The following is a 27745-nucleotide window of genomic DNA, read 5'->3' as shown; positions in this document are numbered from 1 at the left end:
TTTATGTATATGTGACTAACAGAAAATGGGACGACCAAATGGGAGAATGAAAATAAAGATAAATTAACATCAAAGTACATACAAAAGGGCTTGTGCATAAAGCAGATCAAACAACCTCCGTTATATGAAGGATTGGATATTGACGGTTGGTTTTGGGTCCAAATGGTTTATAATGCTGATGCATAAACACCACTACAGGCACCAATTATAAGTCTGGGCAACAAAGTGCATGCTCCCAACAGTTAAAAATATCTACAGAGGGGAAACTGCTCTGCACCAATTACCACCCAGAACAAATTCAAGAACAAACAGCTTGAAGACCCCGAACAGATTCTTTTATAATATGGATGATACAGCGGAAGGGAGGGGGTCGGAGACTATGAACTACATCGAATAACTCACTTACCACCCAACCTCCACGATCACAAGTTAGATGGCCTCATGGGTTAGTCAATGCCCATCCTTGAAGAACTGGGACAAAAGAAAGCAGAAAATTAAAGGAGAAAAACGAGGGGTTAAAAAAAGGGACATCCAAAACAGAGCACGAGAGATCCACAATTAGTGCCAATGTAACTTAATCCAAAATAAAAAGAATTGGGAAACAAATTTTTGCAGGTTCCGCTATTCATTTATCCAGCAATACAAATAGAGAGAGTGCTACTGGTCCCCAAAAAAGCTTAATTATTTATTTTTAAGGTAAAAGGATTGATTATTTAATTGTTTATTCTTTTTTCCCTTTTCTCGGTGCAGTTGCGACAAGACAAATGCCATTAGCATGGTGTGGGTAATTTCACTCCTTGACAATTGGACAGATAAAAATTGCACAAGTCAATAATGCATATCAAGGACTTACAATATTTCATGGGTCAGAAATTGTAACATGAGGCATTCCTATTGCCATGAGGGCCGTTTATAACCATCCCATCCTCCTTCAGGTTCCTTCCTCTTGAAATGGCCACCTGCCATCTGCTGATACATTCTTGCTTGATCCTCTGTTAGGACCTGTGAACCGGCAACAGAGAGTTGCCTCGGCACAAGGGGTGAAGTCTCATCTCTACCTTCTATGTCTGGGACTCCAGGCCCTGCATTTAAGTCCAGACTCTGTCTGCTCCGTTTCCAACTGCTTTCAGAGCTAGCACTGTTGCTACCATCAGGGAGGCTAACTACATAAGGCCTAGGAAAATGAGATGGGACTGCACCTGCAGGACCCATTAGTTGTGAATTAACAGCAGGGAAGCAAAATCTCCCACCAGATGATGAATCTACATATGTTGTTGTACCACCAGAAAAGGTGGCTGATGGTAGGGGAAAGCTGGTTCCAAAAGGAAAGACTGGATATTGAAATGGGGCAGATGGAAAGGGCACCGCAGGAGATGACGACAATACTGGTCCCCTGAAAACATCGGGACCAAAAGGAGAGCCACTAGTAGAGGGAACCAACATTCTCTGTGGTGCGCAGGGGGCAATAATTGGAAATGGCTGCTCTCCTCTATCAGGCAAGACTGATGGAACTGCGATAGTTGAATAAGTGTTCCCCCTAGGAAACCATGAAGAAAAGTTTACTGTATCTGCACTGCTCAACCGAAGGCCAGAAACTGGTGCCTGAGATACATTTCTGGGGTGCTGGGGAAAGACTGATGGTTCAGCACTACAGTCATCCAAAACCGGTCCATCATTCAAATCAAAATCCCTGCGAACATTCACCTCACCATTCAAAAGACCACCTGACGATGTGCCAGGCTGAACTGGGACATCTATTTTATTCCCATTGCTAGTTGAGTAATTACCAATATCAATAAGCTCCTCAGCTCTATTCAAATCAAGATCAAGTCCGACAGAGCCGCGGACAGATTTAGAACCCATCACTTCACAGCGTGACCCATCACGGTTATTGGTATGGTCGGATGCAGTGACTGTATCCTGAACAGAGCTTCGAGAAGCCAAATCCTCTAGGACTCTCTCATCTGGTACATTTAAGTCAATATCCAATAGAGGACGACCGAGCTTTCCAGATGTTGAATCAGGAACAGAAATGCTAGTCACCCCCAGTGGCATCTCTAATATCTTTCTTGGTTCAGCTGGGCGAAATGCACTTGTTGCAGCAGATCCTTTCCAACCAAGTTCCACTTTACTCCTCAGGAGGTCCTCCGGTGGTACAAAAGGCCCTTTTGCTGCAGCAGCCACTGTTACTGAAGAAGGAAGGCTACTGGACACAGAAGTAACAGGAAGAGGCAACGGGCTAACCAACTGTTGAACAACACCAGAACATCCCGGGACTATGAAATTACTTGACTCCCCATATTTCCCATCATCCCCATCAAAACCTTCATTCAAATCAAATTCAACTTTTGCTTCCATATCTGAAACCCCCACAGCAGAGGATGCAGCATCTATGGTGGTAGATGTAGATTCTTGTGCTTTGTCTCCTTCAGAGATAGTCAACTTAACTGCACCAGTCCTCACAAGCTGCCCTGTTTCCTGTGCTCGCAATGCAGTTGATACCTCAGGAAGAGCTGGGCCAGCACAAAGCTCCTCTTTAACTTCCTTACCTTCCAAATTTTCTCTGTGGTCAACCTTACCATTACCCTTCTCCTCATTCTCTGCTGAGCCCAAATGTGGTACAACCCGATCCTCACGAATCATTGGAGCATTGCTTTTCCATTCAGAATTTTGTTCTTCAGTTTGATTCACATGACTCTTGGAATCTACCTCATCAGCCTTTTCAACCTTCACTTCATCAACATTTTTCAGAGGCATATCTTCACCAGAACCAGAAGTATGCAGCAGTTCTCCATCCTTTCCTTTCACAGACTCAGAGTGAGTGGTAATGGGAGATGGCTTTTGCTCTCTCTTCACACCGCTGTTCAATCCTTCACTCACACCTTTCTTGTTCTCGCCATCAAATTCCAAAGACTGGTTTGATGCTGATCCTTCAACGGCTTCAGTCTCAACTCCTCGAGTGGACTCAGAAACCTTATCCTCAGTTGACAAAGGGCCACTTATCCTCTGTTTACCATCAGGAGCGCCATCGGCATCCACTCTGAAACCAGCCTTGTCCTCTTCAGGATTTCTTCCTGCACCATCAGGTGTCTCCTCCGCAACTATTATTTCTTTCGAGTTTTCAGTGTTCTCTTGGCATGGATCTCCACTCTGCTGCAAATCCACAGGGGAAGTACTGATGTGTCCTGTTAGACCTCCTGCAGGTTTGTCTTGATTACTGTCAGAATTTTTAGCCCACAAATTACGATCAATACCCTGCTTCTCATGCTCGTCATCAGTACTATCAGTAGAATGATCTCCAGGAAATGATTTCACTCTTGAATCATTATCATCACAAAGAGGCTCGTGAATGGGGGTCCTTGGCGGAGAACCAACTGGTGAAACTACATCAGATTTGGACATCTCTCCAGCAGCCACACTAGCTAGAAGGTTCATTCCAATGTCATCTCCAGCAGGCGCAGAAACATTTGCTTCAGAATACTTGACACAACTTTCAATTAGAGCATTCATAGAACTGAATGAAGACTCGTGCAATTTTACATCTTTAAACTCATATCCTGGCGGTAAGGAATTATCTTCTAAATCTTCAACCACTTTCCTACAATTATCACCAGTCTTACTCCCCTGCTCATCGGGCAGAACAGCAGGTGACCCACTTCCCTCGTCTGGACAAGCAGCTGCATCCTTGTTAACATTGCTTTGCCAAGGCTCACTATTCATATTGGAAGAAATATCAGCTCGAAGGGCATCATTCTTTTCCTTGAAGTTACGATCAAATTGGTTCTGCTTCTCTGGAAGCACAGGAGAAGATGCTCGGCTGTTGGTGACTGAAGTGTCTTCAACAGATCCTCCACTGGAATTTTGTGCTGGACTTCGACCTCGATTTGGAATCTTGACTATTATTTTGGGATTGGCCCCCTCCACCACAGGTACATCAAGTGCCTTTTCACATGTCAGACTTGGCTGAGATGGTCTATCTGAAGCTGAATTTCTATGCAAGGTAGCATTTTTGCTTGACACAGTTTCTCTTTGAACCCCAGCTGGTGTGGAACTAGGGTAACCATTGACTGATTTCCGAGACCGTGAAGAACCAACCGAGATCTTATTCAGAGTCATTGAAACAGTGGCAGAGCTCCTAGCATCCTCCTTCCCAGATAATCCCCCAGTTTTTGCATGGTCACCCACACAAGATTGACCGTTGTTGTGGGATTGACTTGAACTGCTGCTTTTCTCATCCTTTGCAGGAGTAGAAGGAAGGTCAGTGGTACCAGTAGCAGAAGCAGCATTTCGGGGCTGTCCATCTTTTGCATCTGTACTCCCTGATGCAGGCAATGGAGCTGATTTCACAGACACTGGAGAGGAAAACGCAGACTTTGTAGGAGCATCCCCTTGGCAAAGCTTTACTGCACCAGTTTTAGAAGAAGCTGGTTGTGTTACAAGGCTCTTTATGGCAACCTCAGTGGATGCACCTGTCTGTCTGTTCCCACTGTGAGGAACTTCAGGCAGCCGGGGTCTAGCATCCATTTCTGCCTCAACACGTTTCTTCCATGTGTCAACCAAACTCCTAGCTTTTTTCTGAATTTCCACGTTCTTGTGTGTCCGCAAATGATTCACAGACTTTCCGATGTTACACATTTGTAAGGCATTAAGATTTACTGGCAGCTTATCAAGCGCACGAAGCAAAATTAAAAGAAATTCCTCAACTGATTTATCACCATCCCTGGGGCTGCCAGCATCACCTATCTTCCCTTTATGGACCTCCTGCAGCCATTCATCAAACACAAGCAAACCCCTTAACTGCACAAACCAGTTAAGGCAATCAAATTTATCTGTTGCTGCCACCACACCAGCAAGCAATGACCGGCAGACGAGGTCAATTTTCTTATCATTTCTCTCAGGAACCATGAGCTGCACCAATTTCTCAACCCCATCATAATCTACAAGTCCACCTTTCTCTGTAATTTTTGCAATCTCAGTTTTTAAATTAGTTTCTGTTCTACTGTGTCCAGAATTCCCATCCTCCATTTTTGAGGATCGTTCTCGTTTAACTGGCTCAGAACTCTGATCTCCTCTCTCCCTTTTCTTCCCCTTCACTTGTGAAGGAAAAGAGGCACTATTCTGTGCACCATCCGAACCGGGTTTTAGCTGAGACGTTGATGTTGGACCATTCATTGGTTTTGGGGAACGGCCACCTGAGGGTACTGTTGCATGCATTTCTATATGCGTCTTATATAAAAGTTGATCTACTTCTTCCTGTCGTTCCTGAAGCGGTTAAAAAATACAGATTACCAGGAAAAGCAACAACCTATAGCTAAACATAGAAAGATGAGAAGAGCAAAGTATTCAAAACTCACATTAATATAATCTTGATCAGTTAGCCACCATAAACACTTGTTTGTGATGTCATATACTTTCCGGCACACAAAAGAACCAATCCCTGATGGAAGTTCAATACCTTTTGGAAGGAATGCAACTTTACACGGGTGAAGTAAGGAAGCAGCAGGAATCTCATCCTTATGAAAGGAATAAAAGATTTCGTTTGGCGCCGCCTCCAACAGGAAGCCTTTGCCAAGTTTAACTTCAGCAGGTCGATAAAGCCAATTCACACTTAAAGTTAACTTATTTTCTTTACCAGCAGTCAGTGAACGAATTATTCCAATGAAGGGAGGGGAATCCTGGGGCGGTTTGAAAAGTGCGCAATCACCAACACTAATTTTCCGTCCATCCTATGGAGAAATTGACAAAATTTGGTCAAACAAAAAATGGCTCCACACAATAAAATGGAAAATGCTGTAATAAATACTCAATCCATTAACATGGTAATAAACTATGAAGCCTGGTGTAAAGGCATTCAAAAACTTTAGTTGCAGAAACCTACGTTTAAACATTAAACGACACTACCACTGACAATTCTTCCCATTAATCATCATCATCATCACTGTCATCCAAGAAAAATACATCTACTAACAAAATAATATGCTAGTAACAATTGGCTATCAGATAAACAACATCATGTTGTTCAGGTAATCAAATGTTTCAATATGCAATTAAATGTCCCTCCTACAACTTGCCCAATTTAGAGATTGCAAGTGTATCATTAATGTTCATAATCTCACACATGAAAACCGTGTAGACAGATAATCAGCCACCAACTCAGAATTGGAATGAGAAAACCATTCAATTAATTTTTCCCCCCTAAAAAGAGCGATCTTCAAGACCTCCTTCTTTCTTCGTTGAGAACGAGTAAAATAACAGTTTTGAGAATAGAAATCTTTTAAATTTAACAAGAACTTTGAAGAAAAATAACCATTGCATACGCTTAAAAACTCCACGCTATAAAAGCCCCAAATGATCAAAACATTAAAAATTGCTAAAAAATTTCAGAACTACCCTAATTTTAGCATGTCTACAAAGATTAGATCAATTTCACACGTTTCCACACAAATCAATCAAACCCCAACAGAATTCCATTCCCCCACCCAAAATAATAATAATAATAATAATGAAGAAAAAAGGAAAACCAATTCAATCCCTCACTTATTGATCCATCAAAACGAAAAAATCAAGCAGGCCGAAAAAAATCAGTATTCGAACAATTACCTGAGAAAAGAAAGTAACTGAATTGGGAGAAGAGGACAAAGAAGAAGAAGAGGAAGGAGAGGCAGAACCACCATCAGCAACTGAAGCTAAAATCGCAGAGTCACGTGGAGGGACAGTCCACATGTGCCGTCGACGACCTTCCCGTTTTCTATCCCCTTCCTCTTCACCTGCCCTCCATCCATGCATACGCATACGCATGATACCCTTGCAACATTTTGCCCGATATTGAGTACCATCAATCCTCAATTCCGCTTCTTACAGTCACAACCCTCTTTTTTTCACCTATTCACGAGCCCTAGATCACCAACCATCAATCCGAACCCTAATTTTTTTTTTTTTGGGGAAAAAGTAACCAATTGATTTCAAACAAACAAAGCGATCTAATTGGAACTGAGATCCAGAAAAAGAGCCAGAGATTGACCTAGGTAAGCAAAGAGATTGAGAGAATCGAAAGAGAGAATCTAGAGAGAGAAAGCAGCGAAAGAGGGCAAAAAATGAAGAACAATCGAAGAGAAGAGAGAGACAGCAAAGAGGAAAGGCGTACGTGTTTTACTTGGTGAGTTGTTATTGGTATGGCAGCTCCACGTCAGCTTAATCACAAATTTGGCAAATTTCGCCCCTCGATCTCTTTTTTCGTTTTTGGAATGTGGTTTTGTTTTGCCTTTTTTTTTAAAAAAATTTATATTTCTTTTTTCTTTTTTCTTTTTTCTTTTTTCTTTTTTCTTTTTTAATCATTAACTTAACCGATTGCTGTTCTAATTTTTCTACCGATATATATAAACTTTAACCACGGCATGCGCGTGGTTTAGTAATTATTATTTTTATTTATAATTTTAAGTTGAACTGAACTTTGCAGTGTCGTTTTCAATCTTTTGCCGTTTGCGGATGTGATTGCTCTGATGATTGCAACCAATTATGCCAAATCAGAACGACAATTTTCCAGTGGAAAAACAGAAAAAGGATTGGCATTCTCGATCTTTCCTATTTTCATTTTCAACCTCCACTTTGCTTACAAAAATTGAGGGCAGCAATGCTGGTCATATAACATTCAAATTTTCATTAAACAGAAGCGAGCGTTAGAGATACAACCGTATGTACGTCAATGGTTCTCTAATGTACAGATAATCAACCACAGCCTCTTGTTATTTTCCAGCATTGCTCTGTGACCCATAATATTGATTTGCATAAGCACCAGTTGGGGCACCACTATATTATAGGCAGTTGAAGTATCCATGGGCTGTGCCTGTGGCTCCGATTGTTGCATTGTCCCTTTAAGGCCACAAAGAATAAGATGAAATTTCAGCAACAATACAGTACAAATTTTCAAAACTTTATAAAATTTGTTATACACTAATTTCAGTAACAGGCATTCTGATAAATTAAGTATAGAGAGAGTGCAATAGCCGAAACAACAAGGCATAGACCTATATGTACAAATGCCACCGGTGAACAAAAAAATGCCAGGTATGCAAAAGGCAAAATGATGATCAAGTAGAATGTAAATTGAGTTTGGAATCTTACTGGCTAAGATGGGTGGGAACTTAGAAAACCATAAGGATTAAGGACTAAAATCGGGGCTGATAATAACACTACATGATTAACTTGCAGGAAACCACAGAAGATGGATGTTCATGTGACTAACAAAACTGGGTTCAAAAGGGGAGACTGGAAAGAAAGATAAATTAAAGTACATCTTCTGCTTAAAGCAGATCAATCCAAGCTCCATTACAAGAAGCATTGGATATTGACTGTTGGTCTAGATCCAAATGGTTTATATAGCTGATGCATAAACACCACTACAAGCACCAACCATAAATGTCTTAGCAAAATGCATGCTTCCAAAAATTAAAATATGTACAAACAGGAAACCGCTCTGCACAAATACCACCCGGAAAAAATTCAGCGACGAAGACCACAACAGATTCTTTTATACTACGGTTGGTTGGTGGAGCAGGAGGATGGGGTTGAAGACAATGAACTACATCAATAACTCACTTACCACACAACCTCCAGGCGCACAAATTAACTGACCTCAGGGGTTAAGTCAACGGCCATCCTTTAAGAACTGGAGAAAGAAAAAGGAACATCAAAGGGGAAAGAGAACAAAGCATCCAAAAGAGAGCAAGGGAAATCCATAAAATGTATGCGTGTAATTCAATCCCAAAATGAAAAATCTTTGGAAAAGAGTTCATACATATCCGGAAATGAAATGGGGGAGCCAAAAACAGAATAAAAAATGTTGAAAACGGACAAATACCATTGATATCAGTTACTTTTTTTTCCCTTTTTTTTTTGTGGGGTTGCAACAGAACAAGACAATCGTGATAAGGATGCTAGACAATGAACATGCCAAAGAGAACATGGCTAGTGCCAAGATAAATGTCATCAGCAATTCAGCATAAAGAGGAGCATTTCAGTCCTAAACAATATGCCAAAGATAAAACATTGCACCAGTCAAGGACACATACCATGAACTTAAAATATTCCATGGGTCAGCAAATTGTCACATTAGCCATCCCTAGTGCCATGAGGGCCGCTTGTAACCATCCCATCCTCCTTCAGGTTCCCTCCTCTTCAAATGGCCACCTGCCATCTGATACATTCTTGCTTGGTCCTCCAGTAGGACCTGTGCACCGGCAACAGACAGTTGCCTCGGCACAAGAGGCGGTGTCTCATTTCTACCTTCTATGTCTGGGACGCCAGGCCCTGCATTTAAGTCTAGAACCTGTCTACCCCATTTCAAACTGCTTTCAGCACTAGCACTGTTGCTACCATCAGAGATACTCACTACATAAGGCCTAGTGAAATGAGAAGGTACAGCACCTGCAGGACCCATTAATTGGGAATTAACAGCAGGAAAGCATAGTCTCCCACTGGATGATGAATCTACATATGTTGTTGAACCAACAGAAAAGGTGGCTGATGGAAGGGGAAAGCTTGACCCAAAAGGAAAGACGGGATATTGAAAGGGGGTAGATGGAAAGGGAACTGCAGGAGATGATGACAACACCGGTCCCCTGAAGACATCAGGACTGAAAGGAGAGCCACTAGTGGAGGGAGCCAACATTCTCTGATGCACGCCAGGAGCAAATGGAAAAGGTTGCTCTCCTCTATCAGGCAAGACTGAGGGAACTGTGATGGTTGAATAAGTGTTCCCTCTAGGCAACCATGATGAAAAGTTTCCTGTTTCTGCATTACTTATCCGAAGGCCAGAAATAGGTGCTTGAGCTTGTACATTTCTGGGATGCTGATGAAAGACTGTTGGTTCAGCATTCATGTCATCAACTGGTCCGTCATTCAAATCAAAATCCCTGCAAACATTCACCTCACCATTTGAAAGACCACCAGATGATGTGCCAGTTTGAACTAACACATCTGTTTTATTCCCGTTGCTAGTAGAGTAATTACTGATATCAATAAACTCCTCAGCTCTATTCAAATCAAGATCAAGTCCACCAGAACCCCGGACAGATGTAGAACCCATCACTTCACAGCGTGACCCATCAAGGTTATTGGTAAGGTCCGATGCAGCAACTATATCCTGAGCAGAGCTTCGAGAAGCCAAATCCTCTAGGACTCTCTCATCTGGTACATTCAAGTCAATATCCAATAGAGAACGGCTCAGCTTTCCAGATGTTGAATCAGGAACAGAAATGTTAGTCACCCCCAATGGCATCTCCAATATCTTTCTTGGTTCAGCTGGGCGAAAAGCACTTGTTGCAGCAGATCCCTTCCAACCAAGGGCCCCTTTACTCCTCAGGAGGTCTTCTGGTGGTACAAAAGGCCCTTTGGCTGCAGCAGCCACTGTTATCGAAGCAGGAAGACTATTGGTCACAGAAGAAATAGGAAGAGGCAATGGGTTAATCAATTGTTGAACAGAACCTGAACATGCCGGGCCTGTGAGAGTACTTGACTCCCCATATTTACCTTCATCCCCATCAAAACCTTCATTCAAATCAAATTCAACTTTTGCTTCTGCATCTGAAACCCTTGCAGCAGAGGAAGAAGCATCAATAGTGGCCGGTGTAGATTCCTGTGCTTTGTCACCTCCAGAGGCAGTCAACTTCGGTGCTTCAGTCTTCACATGATAGTCTGTTTCCTGCACTCCTAATGCAGTGGATGCCTCGAGAGGAGCTGAGTCAGCAAAGCACTGCTCTTTAACCTCTTTACCTTCCAAATTCTCCTCCACATGCTCACCCTTGTCCTCACTGTGAGCTGAACTCACATGAGATACAGCCCAAAGATCATGACCCATAGAAGCATTACTTTTCCAATCAGATTTTTGTTCTTCGCTATGGTTGACATTACTCTTGGAATCTACTTCATCAACCATTTCATCCTTCACTTCATCAATATTTTTTGAAGCCATATCTTCACCAGGACCAGATTCATGCAGCAATTCCCCATCTGCACCTTTCACATTCTCAGGGTGTGTTGCAATGAGAGGTGGCTTTTGCTCGGTCTGCTCGAAGCACTTCAATCCTTCACAAGCAGTTTTCTTGTTCTCACAATGAAATTCCAAAGATGGGTGTGATAGTGATCCATCAACAACATTACACTCAACTCCTTGATTCAATTCAGAGACCTTATCCTCCTGTGACAAAGAGGCACTGCTCCTCTGTTTATCATCAGAAGTGCCATTGGTGTCCACTCTGACTCCAGCCTTATCCTCTTCAGGATTTTTTCCTGCACAATCAGGGGTCCCTTTTGTCATTACTATTTTGTTTGAGTTTTCAATGTTCTCTTGACATGGATCTCCACTCTGCTGCAAATCCATAGGGGAAGTATTGATGCGTCCAGTAAGATCTCCTGCAGGTTTCTCTTGATTGCTATCTCCATTCTTAGCCCACGAAGTATGATCAACACCCAGCTTTCCATGCGCATCACCAGCACCGTCACTAAACTGATCTCCAGGAAATGATTTCACTCTTGAATCATTCTCATTACCAAAAGGCTCATAAACAGGGGTCCTTCTTCGTGGAGAACCAACAGGTGAAACTACATCAGATTTGGATATCTCTCCAGCAGCCACACTAGCAAGCAGATTCATTCCCGCATCATCACCAACTACAACAGATGTCTTTGCTTCAGAGTACTTGACACAACTTTCAATCAAGGCATTTATTGAGCGGAAAGAAACATCATGCGATTTCCCTGATTTTAGTTCATTCCCTGATGATGAGGAGGCAGTTTTTGAAACTTCTGCAGTTTTCCCAGGATCATCACCAGCCCTACATTGCTCTTCATCAGGAACCGTAGCCGGTGATCCATCTCCTTCGTCTGATCCAGTCAGCACATCTTTAAAATCGTTGCTTTGCCAAGATTCATTATTCACATCAGAGGTAACATTATGTCGATAACCATCACTCTTTTCCTTAAAGCTGCGGTCAAATCGATCATGCTTATCCAAAGGCACAGGAGATGAAGCTCTGCTATTCATTACCGAAGGCTCTTCAAGAGATACAGCATAGGCACTTTGTGCAGGACTACGACCTCGATTTGGGATCTTAACAATCAATTTATGAGTATTCCCCTCCACCACGGACATATCAACTACCTTTTCACAAGTCAAACTAGACTGTGATAATTTTTCTGAACCGGGGTTTTTGTGTGATGAAGAATTTCTGCTTGACCCGTGATCCCTCTGAACCCCAGATAAGGCTGTACTGGGAAAGCCATTGGCTGATTTCCGAGGCCGTGAAGAACCACCAGAGATCTTATTCACGGTCATGGAACCAGCTGTTGAGCTCCGCGCATCCTCCTTCCCAGAGAAACCCCCAGTTTTGGCATGGTCACTTGAGCAAGATTGACTATTGTTGTGGGACTGACTAGAACTACTGCTTTTCTCATCTCTAGCCGGAGTTGAAGGAAGATCAGAGGTACCACTAGTATTTCGCAGCTGCCCGTCTTTTAGGTTTGTACTCCCAGATGCAGGTGATGGAGCTGATTTTGTAGATGCTGGAGATGCACATGCAGATGCAGGCTTAGCAACAGTCTCTCCCTGAACAAGCTTGACTGATGGAGTTTTTGAAGTAGAAAGTTGCATCGATGAGCTCTTAATGGCAATCTCAGAGGATGAACCTGAATTTCTGTTCCCACCATGAGAAACTTCTGGAATACGAGGTCTTGCAGGCCCGGACACAGCCTGATTTGAACCAGATTTCGCATCCATTTCAGCCTCAACACGCTTCTTCCATGTGTCAACCAAGCTCCTAGCTTTCTTCTGAATTTCCAAGTTTTTATGAGTACGCAAATGATTCACAGACTTGCCAATATTACACATTTGCAAGGCATGAAGATTTACTGGAAGCTTATCAAGTGCACGAAGTGAAACCAGGAGAAATTCCTCAATGGCCTTATCACCATCCTTCGGGTTACTGCCGTCACCGATCTTTCCTTTATGGACCTCCTGGAGCCATTCATCAAAAACAGGCAAACCCCTGAGCTGCACAAACTTACTAAGGCAATCAAACTTATCAGTTGCTGCTACTACACCAGCAAGCATTGACCGGCAAACCAAATCTATCTTTCTCTCATTTCTGTCAGGCACCATCAGCTGTACAAACTTTTCAACCCCTTCAAAATCCACAAGGCCACCCTTCTCTGTAATCTTGGAAATCTCAGATCTTAAAACATTTTCTGATCTACCATGACCAGAATCTCCGTCATCCATTTTCGTTGAACGCTCTTTTTTGACAGGCTCAGAGCCTTGATCTCCCCGCTCCCTTTTCTTACCCTTAACTTGAGAAGGAAATGAGGAGACACTATTCTGCACACTATCAGAACCAGGTTTCAATTGTGATGTAGATGTTGGACCGTTCAGCGGCTTCGGAGAACGGCCACCTTGCTGCATAGTTGCATGCATTTCTATTCGAGTTTTATATAATAGCTGATCTACTTCTTCCTGCCGTTCCTGGAGAAAAGAAATCAAAATTAACCTCCAATTACCAATAATTTGAAAGAAATGCAAGATTTACACTTGCTTTCATGACTTACATTAATGTAATCTTTATCTGTTAACCACCATAAACTCTTGTTTTTAATGTCATAAACTCGCCGACACACAAACGAGCAGATCCCTGATGGAAGTTCAAAACCTTTTGGAAGGAATGCGACTTTACACGGATGAAGTAAAGAAGCAGCAGGAATCTCATCCTTATGAAAAGAATAGAAGATTTCGTTTGGCGCAGCTTCCAACAGGATGCCTTTGCCAAGTTTTACTTCAGCAGGTCGATAAAGCCAATTCACGCTTAGCTTTAAGTTATTCTCTTTGCCAGAGGTCAGTGAACGAATGATTCCAATGAAAGGTGGGGAATCCTGAGGTGGTTTGAAAAGAGCACAGTCACCAACACTAATCTTACGTCCATCCTGTGGAGAAAAACAGGCAAACTGGTTTGGTGAGACAAAAGAGTGAGTTGACTAAACAAAAGGATTAAAACCCAGCACTCAAAAGATATATTAAACAGAAACATTCAAAAAGAATAATAGCATTAAATGATAGCGGAAAAAGAAAAGTACTAAACCCAAGGGTATGTCTTATTATGCCCATATTTCTGATGCATACCATAAGTTTTATTTCCTTAAGTGACCAAATAGATGCAAATCTATGCTCAGATTTCTGATGCATTTAATGGTTTGGAAAACTAAACCCCAAGGATGTGTCTCCTCCTCTCAGCCCGACAAGAAGCAAATTTAAACGAATTTTACCAATTTAGCCAGACTACAAACATCCCAATAATCTCCCGGAAACTTACTTTTCATCAAGCAGTTTGCCCAAGAAATTGGACATGGACACAGCCATCTTGCCCGTAAGTAACACTCCAACCATAAAACCACCATGAATTGTTTCAACATGGTTATATTTCTCTATTAAAAAAGAACTCCAAACATATTCATAGAGAAGATATGAAAATTTCAAGCAGAATATTATACAACAGAAAAGAAACAGATAGCAATCTGATGCAAAAATGTTAAATGAAGAAGTTACTTTTACAATAAGCACCAAGCTTAAAAGTAGTAGATAGTAGGACAGTGAAACAGTGCAATAAACTTCAACTTCAGATGCATAAAATGCAATCCCAGAAAAGGCTTAAACTTTGATACCACGTTATCAAATAGAAATTAGAAAATTTCAAATTGGCTCATAATTACCAAAAACCATAAGCATTACCCAAATTTTACCTTCATTATTCCAAGACCTTACAAAACCCTATCTAACAAAAATAAATAAAATAAAGTACTCAACATTTTTGGCATAACGCCGAGATATAAAACAAACCCTAAGACACAAAAATCGAATACCTTATAAAACGAATTAGCTGAATTGGAAGAAGAAGAAGAACCATCACCAGCTACGCTCGCACGTGTAGGGACAGTCCACATGTGCCGACCTGCCCTTTTCCTCTCAGCTTCACCTGCCCGCCACCCATGCATACACATAATACCCTTGCATTTTGCCCCGAAACGACTACCATCAATCCCCCCAATTCCTTAATAATTTCCCCAAATCACCATTCCCCTTCTCGTTAATTTACAGTAGATCCTCCCGACCCCAAATCCAAAACCCTAGGCAGACTCAACACTATCAAATCCCGAACTCACTTCCAATATTTCCCAAATTCAAGGGCTCCGTTCCGCAGTTCGAAATCAGATCGCGAATTCGTGATAGAAATTGATCGTAAAAGAGTAAATAAAACCCGTCGATCTAGAGAGAGAGAAATTGAAGAGGACTCGAAGAGAGAGAAACGGCAAAAGGAAAGGTGTGCGTGGGTACTTGGTAGGCAGAAGCGGGCAATGTCTTGGGCAGATCGGGCAGCTAGGAGAGCTTTTGATAGCCTCACCTGGCTGTGATTTCCTTGTGAAATAATTTACGGAAATGTGACCGAAGTCCTTTGATTGCAGCTGTTGACTGACATGAGAGTTTGACTTTGGGTTTTTCATCGTATTTTTTTAATCACATTATTTGTATAGAAGCCTTTGTCTTATTCAAAGACAAAATTGGGGCCCGGTTGGGGCAAAATGGGAAAATCAGAAGTTCACTGGGGCAGCAGTTGTTGCACTTGCACATGAATGCGTATGATGGAGAAGTTAAGGTTGTCTTGAGTTGTTCCAACACACATTACAAAAGTAAGAAAAAGTGTCATGTTGGTGTTACTGTTTCGGGCAAAGCGGATATATTCTTCTTTTATCATCTTTGCAAGTTGCTTCCTTTTAAGCATGAGTCAGATTCATTAATAATTTTCTATTAATAAAGATTCTTTTTTTAAATTACATATTGCATTGCAGATTTGCAGGAAATAGAAAAGCCTATTAGACATATTTTTAATTAGTAATCATCCTATAATTAAGAATTATTTTTTATAAAGAATTTATATTTGATAACCTTAATGTTAAAGTGATATAATTAATAATATTATTTAATAATTACTTTATTCATTATTAGTCTTTTCAAAACAAAAATAAATTAATTATCTTTTTAGTTCCCTAAAAAACTTTAATTATTTAAAAACCTTATGATCTCAAAAATTATTAGATGAAAAAATTTCTTACTCTTTTCTTTTTAGAGAAAATTGTTATATTCATTTGGTTTATTTAAAAAGAAAAATTAGGTTCTTGAAAAACAAAGTCCATATTTATTATCTAATCATCTCATCATCTCAACTTTTTTCTATGTTCTATCATTCTAAATATTATATTTGAAAATAATATTGTTCTTATTTATTTGTTCGTTTATTTTGTAATGGTTTTAATGGAAGTTAAAAAGATATTTTCTAGACCAATTTTTCTAAAAAGATAGCTTCTTGACTAATTTTTTTTAAGGTTTTGTTTTTGTAATTTTTTAGGATCTTTTTTTATTATTGCTGAAATTCAAAAATAAAAGATGGGGTGAATTTTGAGCTTTTTATATTTCCTTGAGTACTGAAATTATAAAATAAAAAGATGCCTCATAAAAGAAATTCGCCTAAGGCCCAAAATATTGTAAAGTCTGCCCTATGTATTGAATAGAGGTATTGTTTAATATCGGGTTGTTTCTCTTCTGATTTTGTGCCATATTTGGAAGGCTAGAAACAAACTAAAGTTTAAAAATATTCGACCTTCAATTGTACGTATTAAGCTCAGTGTTTAGGTTATAATAAGCTATGTCTAGGTTTTGTACGTCTTTTAGACTCTTTTCCTATTTATAACCTACTTAACTTGAGTAATTTCTTTAAACTTCTCCAAAGATTTGCGTAATTCTATGGCATCCTTCGGTCATTTTTTAGGTTAAAGTTTATACTGATGGTATCTCTAAAGAAAATTTGGGTCCACCTTCTTGTGTTGTTATTTATAGAGGTCTTAATGGAATTATTTTAGGTGTTTTGCTATATCAATTGGGAATCAAACTTCCTTTTATGTAGAATTTTATGCTATTATTTATGTTACTGAATTTGTTTACTATAGTGGTTAGTATTTATTATGGTTATAATGTAATTTGATGACTGTTTAATCTACTTAAAAAGTGACATCTTTTGTCCTTCTTAGCAAATCCGCGCTCAATGGCTCAATTGCCTAACTATAATAAAGTTTATGCGATTTCATTATTCTTATATCTACAAAGAAGGAAATTGTGTTGCAAACACTTTAACTAACATTGGTTTGAATTTCTCTGACTTGACATGGTTAGATTTTTCTCTATAAAAAATTAAGAAGTCTCTACTTGATAACTCTTGAGGAATGCCTCAGTAATTAATTTTCTTAGTTCTATTATAATTTGTTATTGTATGCACTATAAATATGATTTCATTTGGTTTTGTCTTTTTTAAAGGATAAAAGCCCACTACCGCACTTCAATAACAAAGAATACGAAGTTTGTAAACTGTGAAAGTGAAAGATGATGCAGTCATATTCATTGTTTTGCGGTAGCGATGGGACCAATGGTTGCAAATAGAAGTGGCAAATCGCTATCCCAAAGTACTTTGAAAATGACAGGAGCAATGAATGATGTTTAGCCTGGTAACAACGGTTATTAAGTTTCTTGTTCGGCAAAGGCCAAGACCTCACGCACAAAACTCAAATCTTGTGGGCGGGGCAGGTATGCAACAAGCCAGGCCTTCCAGATCCCAATATGCCTGTTCTAGAAGATAAGAAAAATATGATTTTGTAAACAAGTTTAAAGGGGTGTGGTGTTTGAATTGTGTCCCCATCGGAGTTAAAAGATTGGGAAAGAATGAGATGTAAGAAGACACCACTAGTCTACCACTGCCACACGGTAGGGTGGGGGCAGTCATAATCTTTATTTCATTTTCATATTTTCCCACTCTAAGGGCCCGTTTATCTGCAACATCATCATTGATTGTTGGCGAAGGCCAAAAAACATTGAAAGCATCGGTTTTGATGCCCGTACAAGCCATGATACAAAGGACCATGTCCTGCAGGATGTTATCATACTCACTTTTGGCAGCTACGTGAGGGAACCAAAATGATAGACAGGTGACACAAAACAATTTACAGAAACCCTTTCTTTTTTTTTTTCTTTTTTTTTTTGGAGGTTCGGAACACAGAACAGTAATCGGTAACAGATAGACAGTATATTTCTTTTTCTTTATTCTTATTAAAATTACCTTTGATTTTTTGAAGCCTGGGATATAAATATTGCACATAAAATTGATGTCAGAATAAGAAGCATGGGATATAAATATTGCACATACCGCCAGCATATCAGTAATTGCATATGTCATCTATTATTCATCTCTAATTTTTTTCAATCATTATCACATCTTATCACAGCCACCCACTTGCACTGAAATTAGCCATGTGCCTATTTGGCTCCACCAGTTAAAACTCTGTCTGTTCGTCTTACAAACAAAATGGGTTCCCAGAGTCCTTAGTAACACCCAATGCAACAATGACGCTCACGAATCACTCAGAATTATCAGAGAGAAAATTTGTCACAAGTAAAACTGTTCATTCGAAAGCCTTTGGCAGGAATATCCTCTCGAATATACTTCATTAGCGAAAACTAAAGAGGAAATTTAAAGGGGAAAAAAATGAGAGGATTTACGTAAAGGATTAAAAAAGAAAGAAAAATTATCATTCATATATTCTATATTTACTCTGTTATAAAAAATATTACAACACTTTGAGGATGTGTCAATCATCCACTCTTAGTTGACAAAATATATTAGCAGACCACCAAACCGTTAGTTGCCGTTTGAAAGTTAACGGAGTTACAGTGAATTGACAATTTTACTCTTGAAAATTATCACTTGTATACCCTTAAATTCTCTTTTTATCACTTATATACCCTTAAATTATCACTTGTATCATATGAAAAGACCAAATTACCCTTTTGATGTCATCATACTTAAACGGCAACTAACGGTTTGGTGGTCAGTTGATACATTTTGTCAACTTAGGGTGGACGATTGATACACGCTCAAAGTGTTGTAGTATTTTTGATAATGGAGTAAACTAAGGGTATACAAATGATAATTTCCCAAAAAGAAATGACAGCGTTGATTATCCTTTCTCAACCACGAAACTCTGTCTAAAATGAACCCATACAAGTGTCTAACAACGTCAAAAGGCACATGCATTGTCAAGTAATGAGTTAATAAAACTTTCCTACAAGAACAAGATCATCCAAAAAAATTTATCTAGGGCAAAAGTTTGGCGAATTACAAAGTATTCATTCTTGCTCCTAACAAAAAAAATGAGGCAGTCTCACATCCTACCGAAAAACGCAGTAGGCCCTCACAACAAGAAACACAAGTTAGAACACATCACAAAGCATTGATCATTCTCTTCATCTCAGCAGACCTTCTTGGATCTGGTTCTTCAATCGCTCTCTCAGTGAGTACTTGTTTGATTCGACACATGGACTTCCTCACCTGCATTTCATGATTGTCAAAGAGCCAAAACTTTAATTAGCAAATTTTGTAGCAGGAAGATGGAAGCAATAAAGAATCTTGGACAAAAAATAGCAAAGAGTCTAAAAGCCTAAATGGATTTCCAGGTGTTGTCATCAGAGAGAAAAATAGAAAAAACTGGTAATTCTAGTTACATTGCTTTATGTCATGTAGGTCCATGATTCATCACATTCAAAAATTATAGAAAACTATTATCATATGACATTAACAGAACACTGGCACTTGTTCTGATAATAAAAATAGTACAAGTATTTTCTGAACCTCCTCTCTCAAAACAATCTTGCTTCTTCTTCACTATATCGGCAGTATATCCTTGATTACAGTAAAAGCTAGCAGAGCCGGTTGCCCTTTGTCACCCATTTTTCTATCTGGAGGTCCTCACTACCAAGCTAGAGAGCATAAATTACATGATCATTAACTTGTTTTCAAACAATATGAAGTCATGTCTCCATGACTCTGTTCAAGCACTTAAGACTGACGACTTGAGACACTCAATGTATAAATACACTTGTGGAACCTTCCATGGAAATTCTGCCCTTACACTGTTACACACATTACGGAAAACCTCATTCATAGGTGGATATTTGTTGTCCATCAGACTTCTCAAAGTTATGTTCCAACTCAAGCGAGCATCAAGCACCAGTTACGAATAGCTAATTATGAATTGCTGAAAAGTTTGCTTTAGGGAAGTTCTTTTAGAAGAGGAACCTATGGGACATCTTAAACCTTCTCCGTCACATTGTAAGCAGCGCCATCAAAGCTAATGAATGACTTTGGCGCATCAGTTTTCTGACACTTAACCTTATCTTAGATAACACAGAATTGTAAGGAGGTTCAACTACATTATCTCAAGATTGCAACGGATAACCCAGATTCTTAAACCAGGTGAAGAGTACCAATGGAAATAGAAATGTCTAAAAAACAGTGTCTTCATCCCACAGAGAGAATGTATACCAAGAAATCAACGACAATTAGTGCATAAGCATTGTCATTTCAATAGCTTGATGAAGGCAGTAAAGACAACTAGCAGTCTAATACTTAAACATCCTTCTTGAGGTTATTTACATTTCCTTATCTTACATTTACAGACGAGGGCATCTCAAGTTTTTCTAGATGGCGCCTAATCAGTAGCACACTTTCTATGAGTCTGTTTGAGTTATCTCATAAAGACTACAATGTTATTAGCCAGACGCTCAAGGAGCTAGGAGTCAAAATAATATATCAAAGAGCAAAGAATGAAGCTGACTCGTACCTTGGGAATGCGCTCTGGATTGGGAAATTTTAAGTTTTGGGCATGAAGCATCTGCTGTTGAGTCATCAGCATGTTTTTCTCCTTCAACAGAACATACCATAGCTTATTAAGATCATCCCAAGACTTCAGGCGCAGTTCAGAAGCTTTCCAACTTCGACCTGACAGCAGTAAGAGTTTGAGAAAAGATTTCCTATGAACACCCTAAATTGGAAATTTTCATTCTCTTTTGGAAAATAAGATGGTTTCAAGGTTTCATATACATATGGAATTGAGTTGCAGGTTTCTTATTACATAAATAGGAAAAGAAAACACTGATCCACACTAAGCGTAAACCAGTTGGCATGATATCAGGAAGAAAACTTAAAACCCAGGAGATCGTTCCGACAAGATGTTGAGATATCATAAAATTATGGTTTACAAGTTTCTCCATCTTGATTTCTTGTAAACAACTCAAATTGAAAATCAGAGCATAATATGAACCTCCAGGCAATCAAATATGATTATTTTATATTATTGCACACTAGCTACTAAAAGGAGGGCCCCAATTTTTTACTGGAGTTGCACACTGAAGGCCTCTGTCCACCAATCCCTGGGATAAAAAAAGAGGCAGCTGAGCATTTGGTTTTTGGATTTCAATGAGGATTCAAGAAAAAAACATGGTCTCTAGATTCTATTACTAGAATTGCACATGTTTTAGACACAAGATTATAGCTGAAACGGCATCAATTCGGTCAAACTGAACAGCCTATCCTCAATTTTCAGGAAAGCAGGAAAAAAGAAGAAAGTTATTACGAACGGTTCAGCAAGAAGCTTAGGGTACACACTACTCCATATTTGCAGTTTCAGACAGAACCAAACATTCTACATTAATCTATGCAACACGTAGTTTGTCTCCTGTAAGTCATAAATCCTTCAAACTGCCAACTTCCTTTTCCTGTTTTATGCTCTAGGTTTCTTGTATCTGATATTATGATATACTTTTCAATTCAAAACAAGAACAGCAACAATAAAGGAAAAATTGATCCAACCAAAGAATAAAGGCTGGTACCATAGACAGGTTTCTGGTCATCCAGGCCCCTATCTTTCTCAAAAAATTCCTCAAGAGGGTTGTGCCTAGATGTAGCCATAGAAGCTGCTGCTGCAGTAGCTGCAGAAGATTCTGATTTTGCAGCTGCAGCCAAGAATGCTCTCCCAATAAATCTTGTCAAAAACATGCCTACTATATTATCAGTTGCTGCACATAACACCAAGGGATAACAATATTAGTAAAAAAAAAAAAACACAAAATACTAACCCCAACAAGTTCACACACAGCAGGAAAAAAAAAAGTAAATCTTTTTTATAGTCATTAAATGTTGTCACAAACATTACAGGAACTAGAGTTATATAACTCAAAAGGCCCAACACAAGGTAAAAAAAAAAAAATTGCAACTTGGTCGAATTACTTAACACCCATTTGAAGAATAAACGTAAAAGGATCAACAATTATGTGAATATCATTTCAGACACTAAAACATGAATGAATCTAAACAAAAGCAAAAAAGAATATTTAACACTCAAGTTAGTGAAAGAAAATGGATGTGAATTAAAACGGACCTGAGAAAGAGTATATGGAATCGATCAAGAGAAGAAGGTGTATTTTTTTGGGGGTTTTTAATCAGGCCGCGGGGAGTGGATGAAGAGCCCTGGCTTTCCCTCCGGCGAAACTCTTCCGCTGATTAAAAGTAATCACTGTAAATTTTTGCCACGTCATTTTGTGGGTGTAGACATACAGAGGCCCAAAATATATGAGCCTACTGAGCCTTGGGCCAATTATCAGTTGCCTGCATGTCCAAAGATGAATACCCAATGATTGTTGAAGGGCTGGGCTTTGGTTTGCCGTCATTCCAAGTTTCCAACAAAATTGCTTAAGAAATAACCTGAGGATTTAGTTTGGAATTTTTTTTTATTCCACTAATAATTTCTTTTTTAAAAAAAACTATTTATTTATGAGGTTAAGGATTTTATTTATATTTAGGCTCTGTTTGGTACATATTTTTAAGTAGAACTTATTTAAGTAGAGCTTTTACAAATAGAGATTTCATTTTGATTGTCAATAAGAGATTTTATTAAAAATCTATTAAATTACTTTAATAGACAAGTTTTTTAAGTTATATTATGAAAAAAATAAAACAAGATTGTCAAATAAATAAAGAATAATTTAGATATTTTAACATTTAAAAATAGCTTTTCAACCTCTACTCTCAAAAGCCCAAAATTTGAGCTTTTGCTAGTAGAGGCAAAATAACTTATTTAAGCTATAAAGCCTCTACAAAAAAAATATTAAACAATAATAAAAATTATTATAAGAGTTTATGGGATTAAATAATCACTTATGGCCATAGATAAGTCTTACCAAACAGACACTTAAGAGGGTTAACGATTTTATTTACTTTTTATTGCAGTAAAAAATAAATATAGATAGATTTTAGGTGGTGGCATCAATCATCACTCATTACCATTGCCTTTGCACACCATCACTCTGATAAGTGATAAGAAAGAACCATCATTTAGTGATATCTTCGTGTATCATTTCAAAGAACGAGTATAAGTAAGAGAAGAGTCGTTAATTTCATAAAACACTTATTATATTACAATTACAATTATGTTTAAGAATAGTGTTGGGCTATTGGCACCCCTTCAACGTTCTATTATAACCCCTTTTGGTTCTTTATAGTTTTGCTCTCCATTAAAAATACTTACAAAGTAAAGAAAGGGTACATGAAAGCTTGTACTACTTGCTGGAAGTCTTTAATAATTCACTGTATATCATGGACTTTTTTTTTATTTTTTTCCAATGAGTTCCGAACCTCTTTGTCGACAAATAGTCATAGGAGAAGTTGAACAATAATTTGATTTAGATAAAAATTATTTAAACCTATATATTTTACATATAATTTACTAGGGTTAATGCAACAGCAAATCCACTATATAGTAGGAGAATGAGGAAGAAACCTCAGTAAGAGCTTATTTGAGATTGAGGTACTGTAACTTTTAAGATGAAATTGTTGTGGAAAGAAAAATTGTAATTATGAAATAAAAGTTAATAGTAAATATACTTTTTAAATAATAATTTTGACAAAACTATTAAAGATATAATAGATTTTTCATCAAACAAGTAAAAAATCATATCAGCATATCTTCCAAGTTATAACAACTAATATTTACCAAATATTTTAATACTATAACTTTTAAATTACATCTGCTCAATTTCAATCATAAATGCACCCTAAATCAAGATTAATCTCGACATTCACGGGTGTTACGGTGCCAATAGCTACACTCTTAACAATAAATACCAATTGAATTAATCCCACCAATATTTTTTTTCTCTCACTTGAATTTATCTTGCACATAAATGATTTTTTTCCCTCTCTCTCTCTATTTAAATCTATACGAAGGAGTTGCACAAACGTATTAAAATACTAATTTTATTAATTGCCGTCCTTTCTTTTATCATAATTATTATCTTTAATTTTGGGGAGCTAGTGTTTTGAAATTTGTAGAAAGAGAAGAATAAACGTATCAAGATTGCAAGTAAATTTCAAGAGTAAAATAGATTGAAGAAAATTATCAATTTTAATTGTTGGCCGCCTGTTGTTCGTAGTGATGCTGCGAACTAAATACACTTCTCAGCAAAAGTTAAAAAATAGGTGCTCGTATGTGTTAAGAATTTAATCATCAGTCAATGAGAAAATAAGCTATGCATAATTAATAATAATGAATGCTAAAATCACACTCTATCGAAACGTTTATATATTATTTAAAAAAGAAGAAGATATTTTTGATATTAAGTGGAATATAACCAAAGAGGAGTTCTAAGGCCATGTTCTCTTACTCGTCTAGTAGGAGACCAAATTTATTTGGGGCTGGAAAGGAATTTAATTTCCAATTAACTGTTGCCAACCGAATAAAGAAAATTGCAGTGGATATAGAAAGTCTCTCCTCTCCTGCCTTAATTTCTTGGAACCCAACACGGGCTTAGAGGATTTTGGAGGTCGCAATAGTCCAACACATAAGAGAAACAGTGTTGAAATTGATGGGTACTAAGTGCAAGAGGCATGGTTAGCTCATCCAAATAAATTAACTTGGTCAAACTTGCCAATTCGGGCTCTCTCTATCATACACACTCCCTCCCTTTCTCTCCATTTATCAATGCTGATGCACACTCTTGGTGAATTTAAAGATTTTAGGTGAAAACATAAATTGTATACATCAAACATTTGTTGAAAACATAAATCTGTTTTTTATTCACATTCTTTCTATTTCCTATTATCATACGTGGCCACATTTTACTTCATTCTTATATGTTATATAAAAATTTTAGGGTTGGGTTTAAGTGCCGTTTCACATCTTTATTTTTTTTTATTGAAAAAGTTATAGGTCTCATTATGCATCTCTTCTAATAAAAACTAGACACGTGAATGATTGCCCACATTACGGTAAGCAAACACATCCATCAAATTGATTCTATTAAAGCTTTAATAAGTCTTTGAACATAATCAACAAGAAAAAGAATATTTAACTCATAGGATGAAATAGGGTCCAAATGAGAAAGAAAAGAAAAAGGCAAATGGAGGGAGCCCTAAAATGACAGGACACTGAAAAAGCAGAGCACCACCAAAACAACCGTATCTCTAAAATAAGAAAAGGCCCCCAAAAAGGCCAAAGAATTTGCTCAAAAGGTGGTCCCCCAAGCACGAAGGAGGTTAGGTGATACGGGTATCGCCCAAAAGAATCGAAAGCAACACCCATGTTCTGTCTCCTGTTTTCTTCTTCTCTTTTACCATATTTCAATTACACCCATCATTATCCTCCACAATCAGCTTTTTGTTATTCTTAATCCTTTGATTAGGGTTAGGTGATCGTGAAATAATTATTTAAAGCTCCTACCAATATGATTTTGACATGTCGCAGCCTTAGCCCACAACATTTGATACTTGATAGAGAGAGAATTTTATCTACACATTATTACAATATTGCAATGCAGCTGTGAAGGGTAGAGGACAAAATTTAAGCAGCTCCATCCTTACTTTCCCCTTCAGCCTCCCCCGAGGTCTAATCACTTGATTTCTTTTTTTCCCCACTTTTCACATATTGACAAAGTGTTAATTGGACCAATAAATATGTCCAGCTATTTATTGTTCAATATTGAAATAATTGAAACAATCATGTGGGTTTTAAGAATTATGAGAGAATTCAGTTAGGTATGCTCTTTTGAGTTATGATTCTCGAATCCTATAATTCATCTGATCTGTCGTCGTTTAAATAGCTTAAAAAACTAATGAATCCATCCTTAATCTAAATGAAAATACAGTGTATCCCAAACTAATACAACCGTTAATTATTATATTGTTTAGATTATGGATTGTCTTTTCCCATTTCTGTAAGACAAAGTTGTAATCAAACAAGAAAGTAATCTCTTAAAGAATCGGTTTTTCTATTTTCTAATATAAGATATTACCATAGTTTATATATAAATATACGTGGACAAAGATTATAATGACGTGCATTGTAATTTATAGTAGTTGAGGTAGTAAAGTAAATGTGTGGATCACCTTCTGGACTAAGTGAATCCATATAAAGCTATAAACAATCATGGCAAGGATCCGGCTATCTTGCACCTGGTGCAAGGTACTTCCCATTTCGTTCAACTGGGAGTTAACCATTAGATCTGACTCATGAGGTGTTTCAACGGCATGGATGTTTTCTTTGGTTTATAACTTTGTTGTCCCTGTTGTTTGCTGAAAAAGCAAAAAATCCAAAGGTTTAACACTCTCGGCACATAAATTCAAAATATTTCAAACTTGTAGTCTTACGTCCATCGACCTAAAATTTAACCGTTAAAATTAGTTAGATTAAGGGCAACGATGTCATATCACAAAAAAATTCAAAATGCATGAAAATTGACACACGTCAATAATATGTTTCTTTGTTACATATTTTTTTTAAATCTATAGTAAATTAGTATATATATATATATATGACTAATTAATTAATATCTTCATTTCAGTACTTTGTCTCAGCCGATAGTTTTAGAGAATAAAATAACGATAATGATAAACAAAGACATATAATAAAATGTTGTAATGTATAAAATGGACTCCAAATATAATTAAACTATAAAAAGACAAAACTGTAAGTAAGTTACACCCGGAGCAACATAATTTTGTCCACAATCATTCATATCTATGCAATTGTATATATATATATCCGCAAGTCTTACAAATTTTTTATCTCTAAATTTTTGTCGCAAATCATACAAATTAATCAATTAAAGATGAGACACGAAGCATGTCTCCGTTTGATGTTCAGTTCTGCCAAATGCTTATCCTAATTACTGCATCATTTCAACATTAATTAATGCTCTGTCTGGTTTCGTGGCATACGTTTAAACACTTTTCACTTGTTCATAGATTTTTTTTTTTTACATTTAATTTTTCATTCTTTTTTTTTATGGATGCGGCAATACAATATATAGTATGCTATAGTGTGTGTGTGTGGGTGTATTTGTTAGCCCGAAAGTTTATTTACAATGCATTCTATACACTTTTTTAGTTTGACCTAAAGTTTATTAGGGGTCTCAATTATACATTTTTATAATCATCTCAAAGGTTTATTAAGTTATATTGAAAAATCTATATTTGTTAAGAGGTTGGAAAGGATATTTATATTGAGTTCCCTAATAGAAATTTGTAAAGTTTAAAAGTGAGCCAAAAACTTAAGTGGCGCATATATATATATATATATATATATATATATATATATATATATATATATATACATGGGCGGACCCAATTAAGGCCCATGGGAGGCTGAATTTTTTTTAAAATGTATCCCAAACCTCTTCTGAAAAAGTTAAATAAATGAATTTGGATACATTTTTCAGATTTTAAAAGACTTATAGTTTAATGGTAAAAGTGTTATTTAATGGTTTCAAAACCTT

The 27745-nt window shown here is 37.8% G+C and overlaps 3 protein-coding genes across 6 annotated transcripts; all 3 read right to left on the bottom strand.

The window, feature by feature from the left end:
• Nucleotides 1-28: 28 nt before the first annotated feature.
• LOC18047796 lies at nt 29-7128 on the bottom strand. 2 transcript variants are annotated; one of them, XM_006439699.2, is made up of 4 exons: nt 6601-7128; nt 5355-5726; nt 854-5262; nt 29-471 (listed from the first exon to the last, which is right to left on the bottom strand). In XM_006439699.2, the coding sequence occupies exons 1-3, from the start codon at nt 6796-6798 to the stop codon at nt 892-894; spliced, it is 4941 nt and encodes a 1646-aa protein (XP_006439762.1). In that variant the 5' UTR covers nt 6799-7128; the 3' UTR covers nt 29-471; nt 854-891. The 2 variants fall into 2 exon arrangements, with proteins under 2 accessions (XP_006439762.1, XP_024044030.1); XM_024188262.1 differs by having other exon boundaries at nt 854-5253.
• Nucleotides 7129-7634: 506 nt separating this feature from the next.
• Nucleotides 7635-15412, bottom strand: LOC18047795. Of its 3 annotated transcripts, XM_024188852.1 has the most exons (6): nt 14902-15412; nt 13597-13968; nt 10528-13513; nt 9069-10404; nt 8600-8665; nt 7635-7869 (listed from the first exon to the last, which is right to left on the bottom strand). In XM_024188852.1, the coding sequence occupies exons 1-4, from the start codon at nt 15037-15039 to the stop codon at nt 9119-9121; spliced, it is 4782 nt and encodes a 1593-aa protein (XP_024044620.1). In that variant the 5' UTR covers nt 15040-15412; the 3' UTR covers nt 7635-7869; nt 8600-8665; nt 9069-9118. The 3 variants fall into 3 exon arrangements, with proteins under 3 accessions (XP_024044620.1, XP_006439760.1, XP_024044619.1); XM_006439697.2 differs by having other exon boundaries at nt 9069-13513; nt 14902-15411; XM_024188851.1 differs by lacking the exon at nt 8600-8665 and having other exon boundaries at nt 9069-13513.
• A 3805-nt stretch (nt 15413-19217) lies between these two features.
• Nucleotides 19218-22509, bottom strand: LOC18047794 (39S ribosomal protein L47, mitochondrial). The gene is made up of 4 exons (XM_006439695.2): nt 22357-22509; nt 21809-21994; nt 20761-20918; nt 19218-19469 (listed from the first exon to the last, which is right to left on the bottom strand). Exons 2-4 carry the CDS (start codon nt 21972-21974, stop codon nt 19362-19364), a joined length of 432 nt encoding a protein of 143 aa, XP_006439758.1. The 5' UTR covers nt 21975-21994; nt 22357-22509; the 3' UTR covers nt 19218-19361.
• Between the last annotated feature and the right edge of the window lie 5236 nt (nt 22510-27745).

This window comes from Citrus clementina, unplaced genomic scaffold (genome assembly GCF_000493195.1).
Source record: "Citrus clementina cultivar Clemenules unplaced genomic scaffold, Citrus_clementina_v1.0 scaffold_3, whole genome shotgun sequence".
NCBI classification, from domain to species: Eukaryota; Viridiplantae; Streptophyta; class Magnoliopsida; order Sapindales; family Rutaceae; genus Citrus; species Citrus x clementina.
Note: the sequence above shows the minus strand (reverse complement) of the source record. Positions and strands in the feature narration are given on the sequence as shown.

What these genes read in the sequence shown, in the direction of transcription:
- LOC18047796 (XM_006439699.2), bottom strand. Translation starts at nt 6,798, where the DNA reads ATGCGTATGCGTATGCATGGATGGAGGGCAGGTGAAGAGGAAGGGGAT. An exon ending in CAGTTACTTTCTTTTCTCAG is followed by an intron (nt 5,727 to 6,600) that starts GTAATTGTTCGA and finishes ATTTCTCCATAG; the next exon opens with GATGGACGGAAAATTAGTGT. An exon ending in CTGATCAAGATTATATTAAT is followed by an intron (nt 5,263 to 5,354) that starts GTGAGTTTTGAA and finishes TAACCGCTTCAG; the next exon opens with GAACGACAGGAAGAAGTAGA.
- LOC18047795 (XM_024188851.1), bottom strand. Translation starts at nt 15,039, where the DNA reads ATGTGTATGCATGGGTGGCGGGCAGGTGAAGCTGAGAGGAAAAGGGCA. An exon ending in CAGCTAATTCGTTTTATAAG is followed by an intron (nt 13,969 to 14,901) that starts GTATTCGATTTT and finishes TTTTCTCCACAG; the next exon opens with GATGGACGTAAGATTAGTGT. An exon ending in CAGATAAAGATTACATTAAT is followed by an intron (nt 13,514 to 13,596) that starts GTAAGTCATGAA and finishes TCTTTTCTCCAG; the next exon opens with GAACGGCAGGAAGAAGTAGA.
- LOC18047794 (XM_006439695.2), bottom strand. Translation starts at nt 21,974, where the DNA reads ATGTTTTTGACAAGATTTATTGGGAGAGCATTCTTGGCTGCAGCTGCA. An exon ending in TGACCAGAAACCTGTCTATG is followed by an intron (nt 20,919 to 21,808) that starts GTACCAGCCTTT and finishes TACTGCTGTCAG; the next exon opens with GTCGAAGTTGGAAAGCTTCT. An exon ending in ATCCAGAGCGCATTCCCAAG is followed by an intron (nt 19,470 to 20,760) that starts GTACGAGTCAGC and finishes CATGAAATGCAG; the next exon opens with GTGAGGAAGTCCATGTGTCG.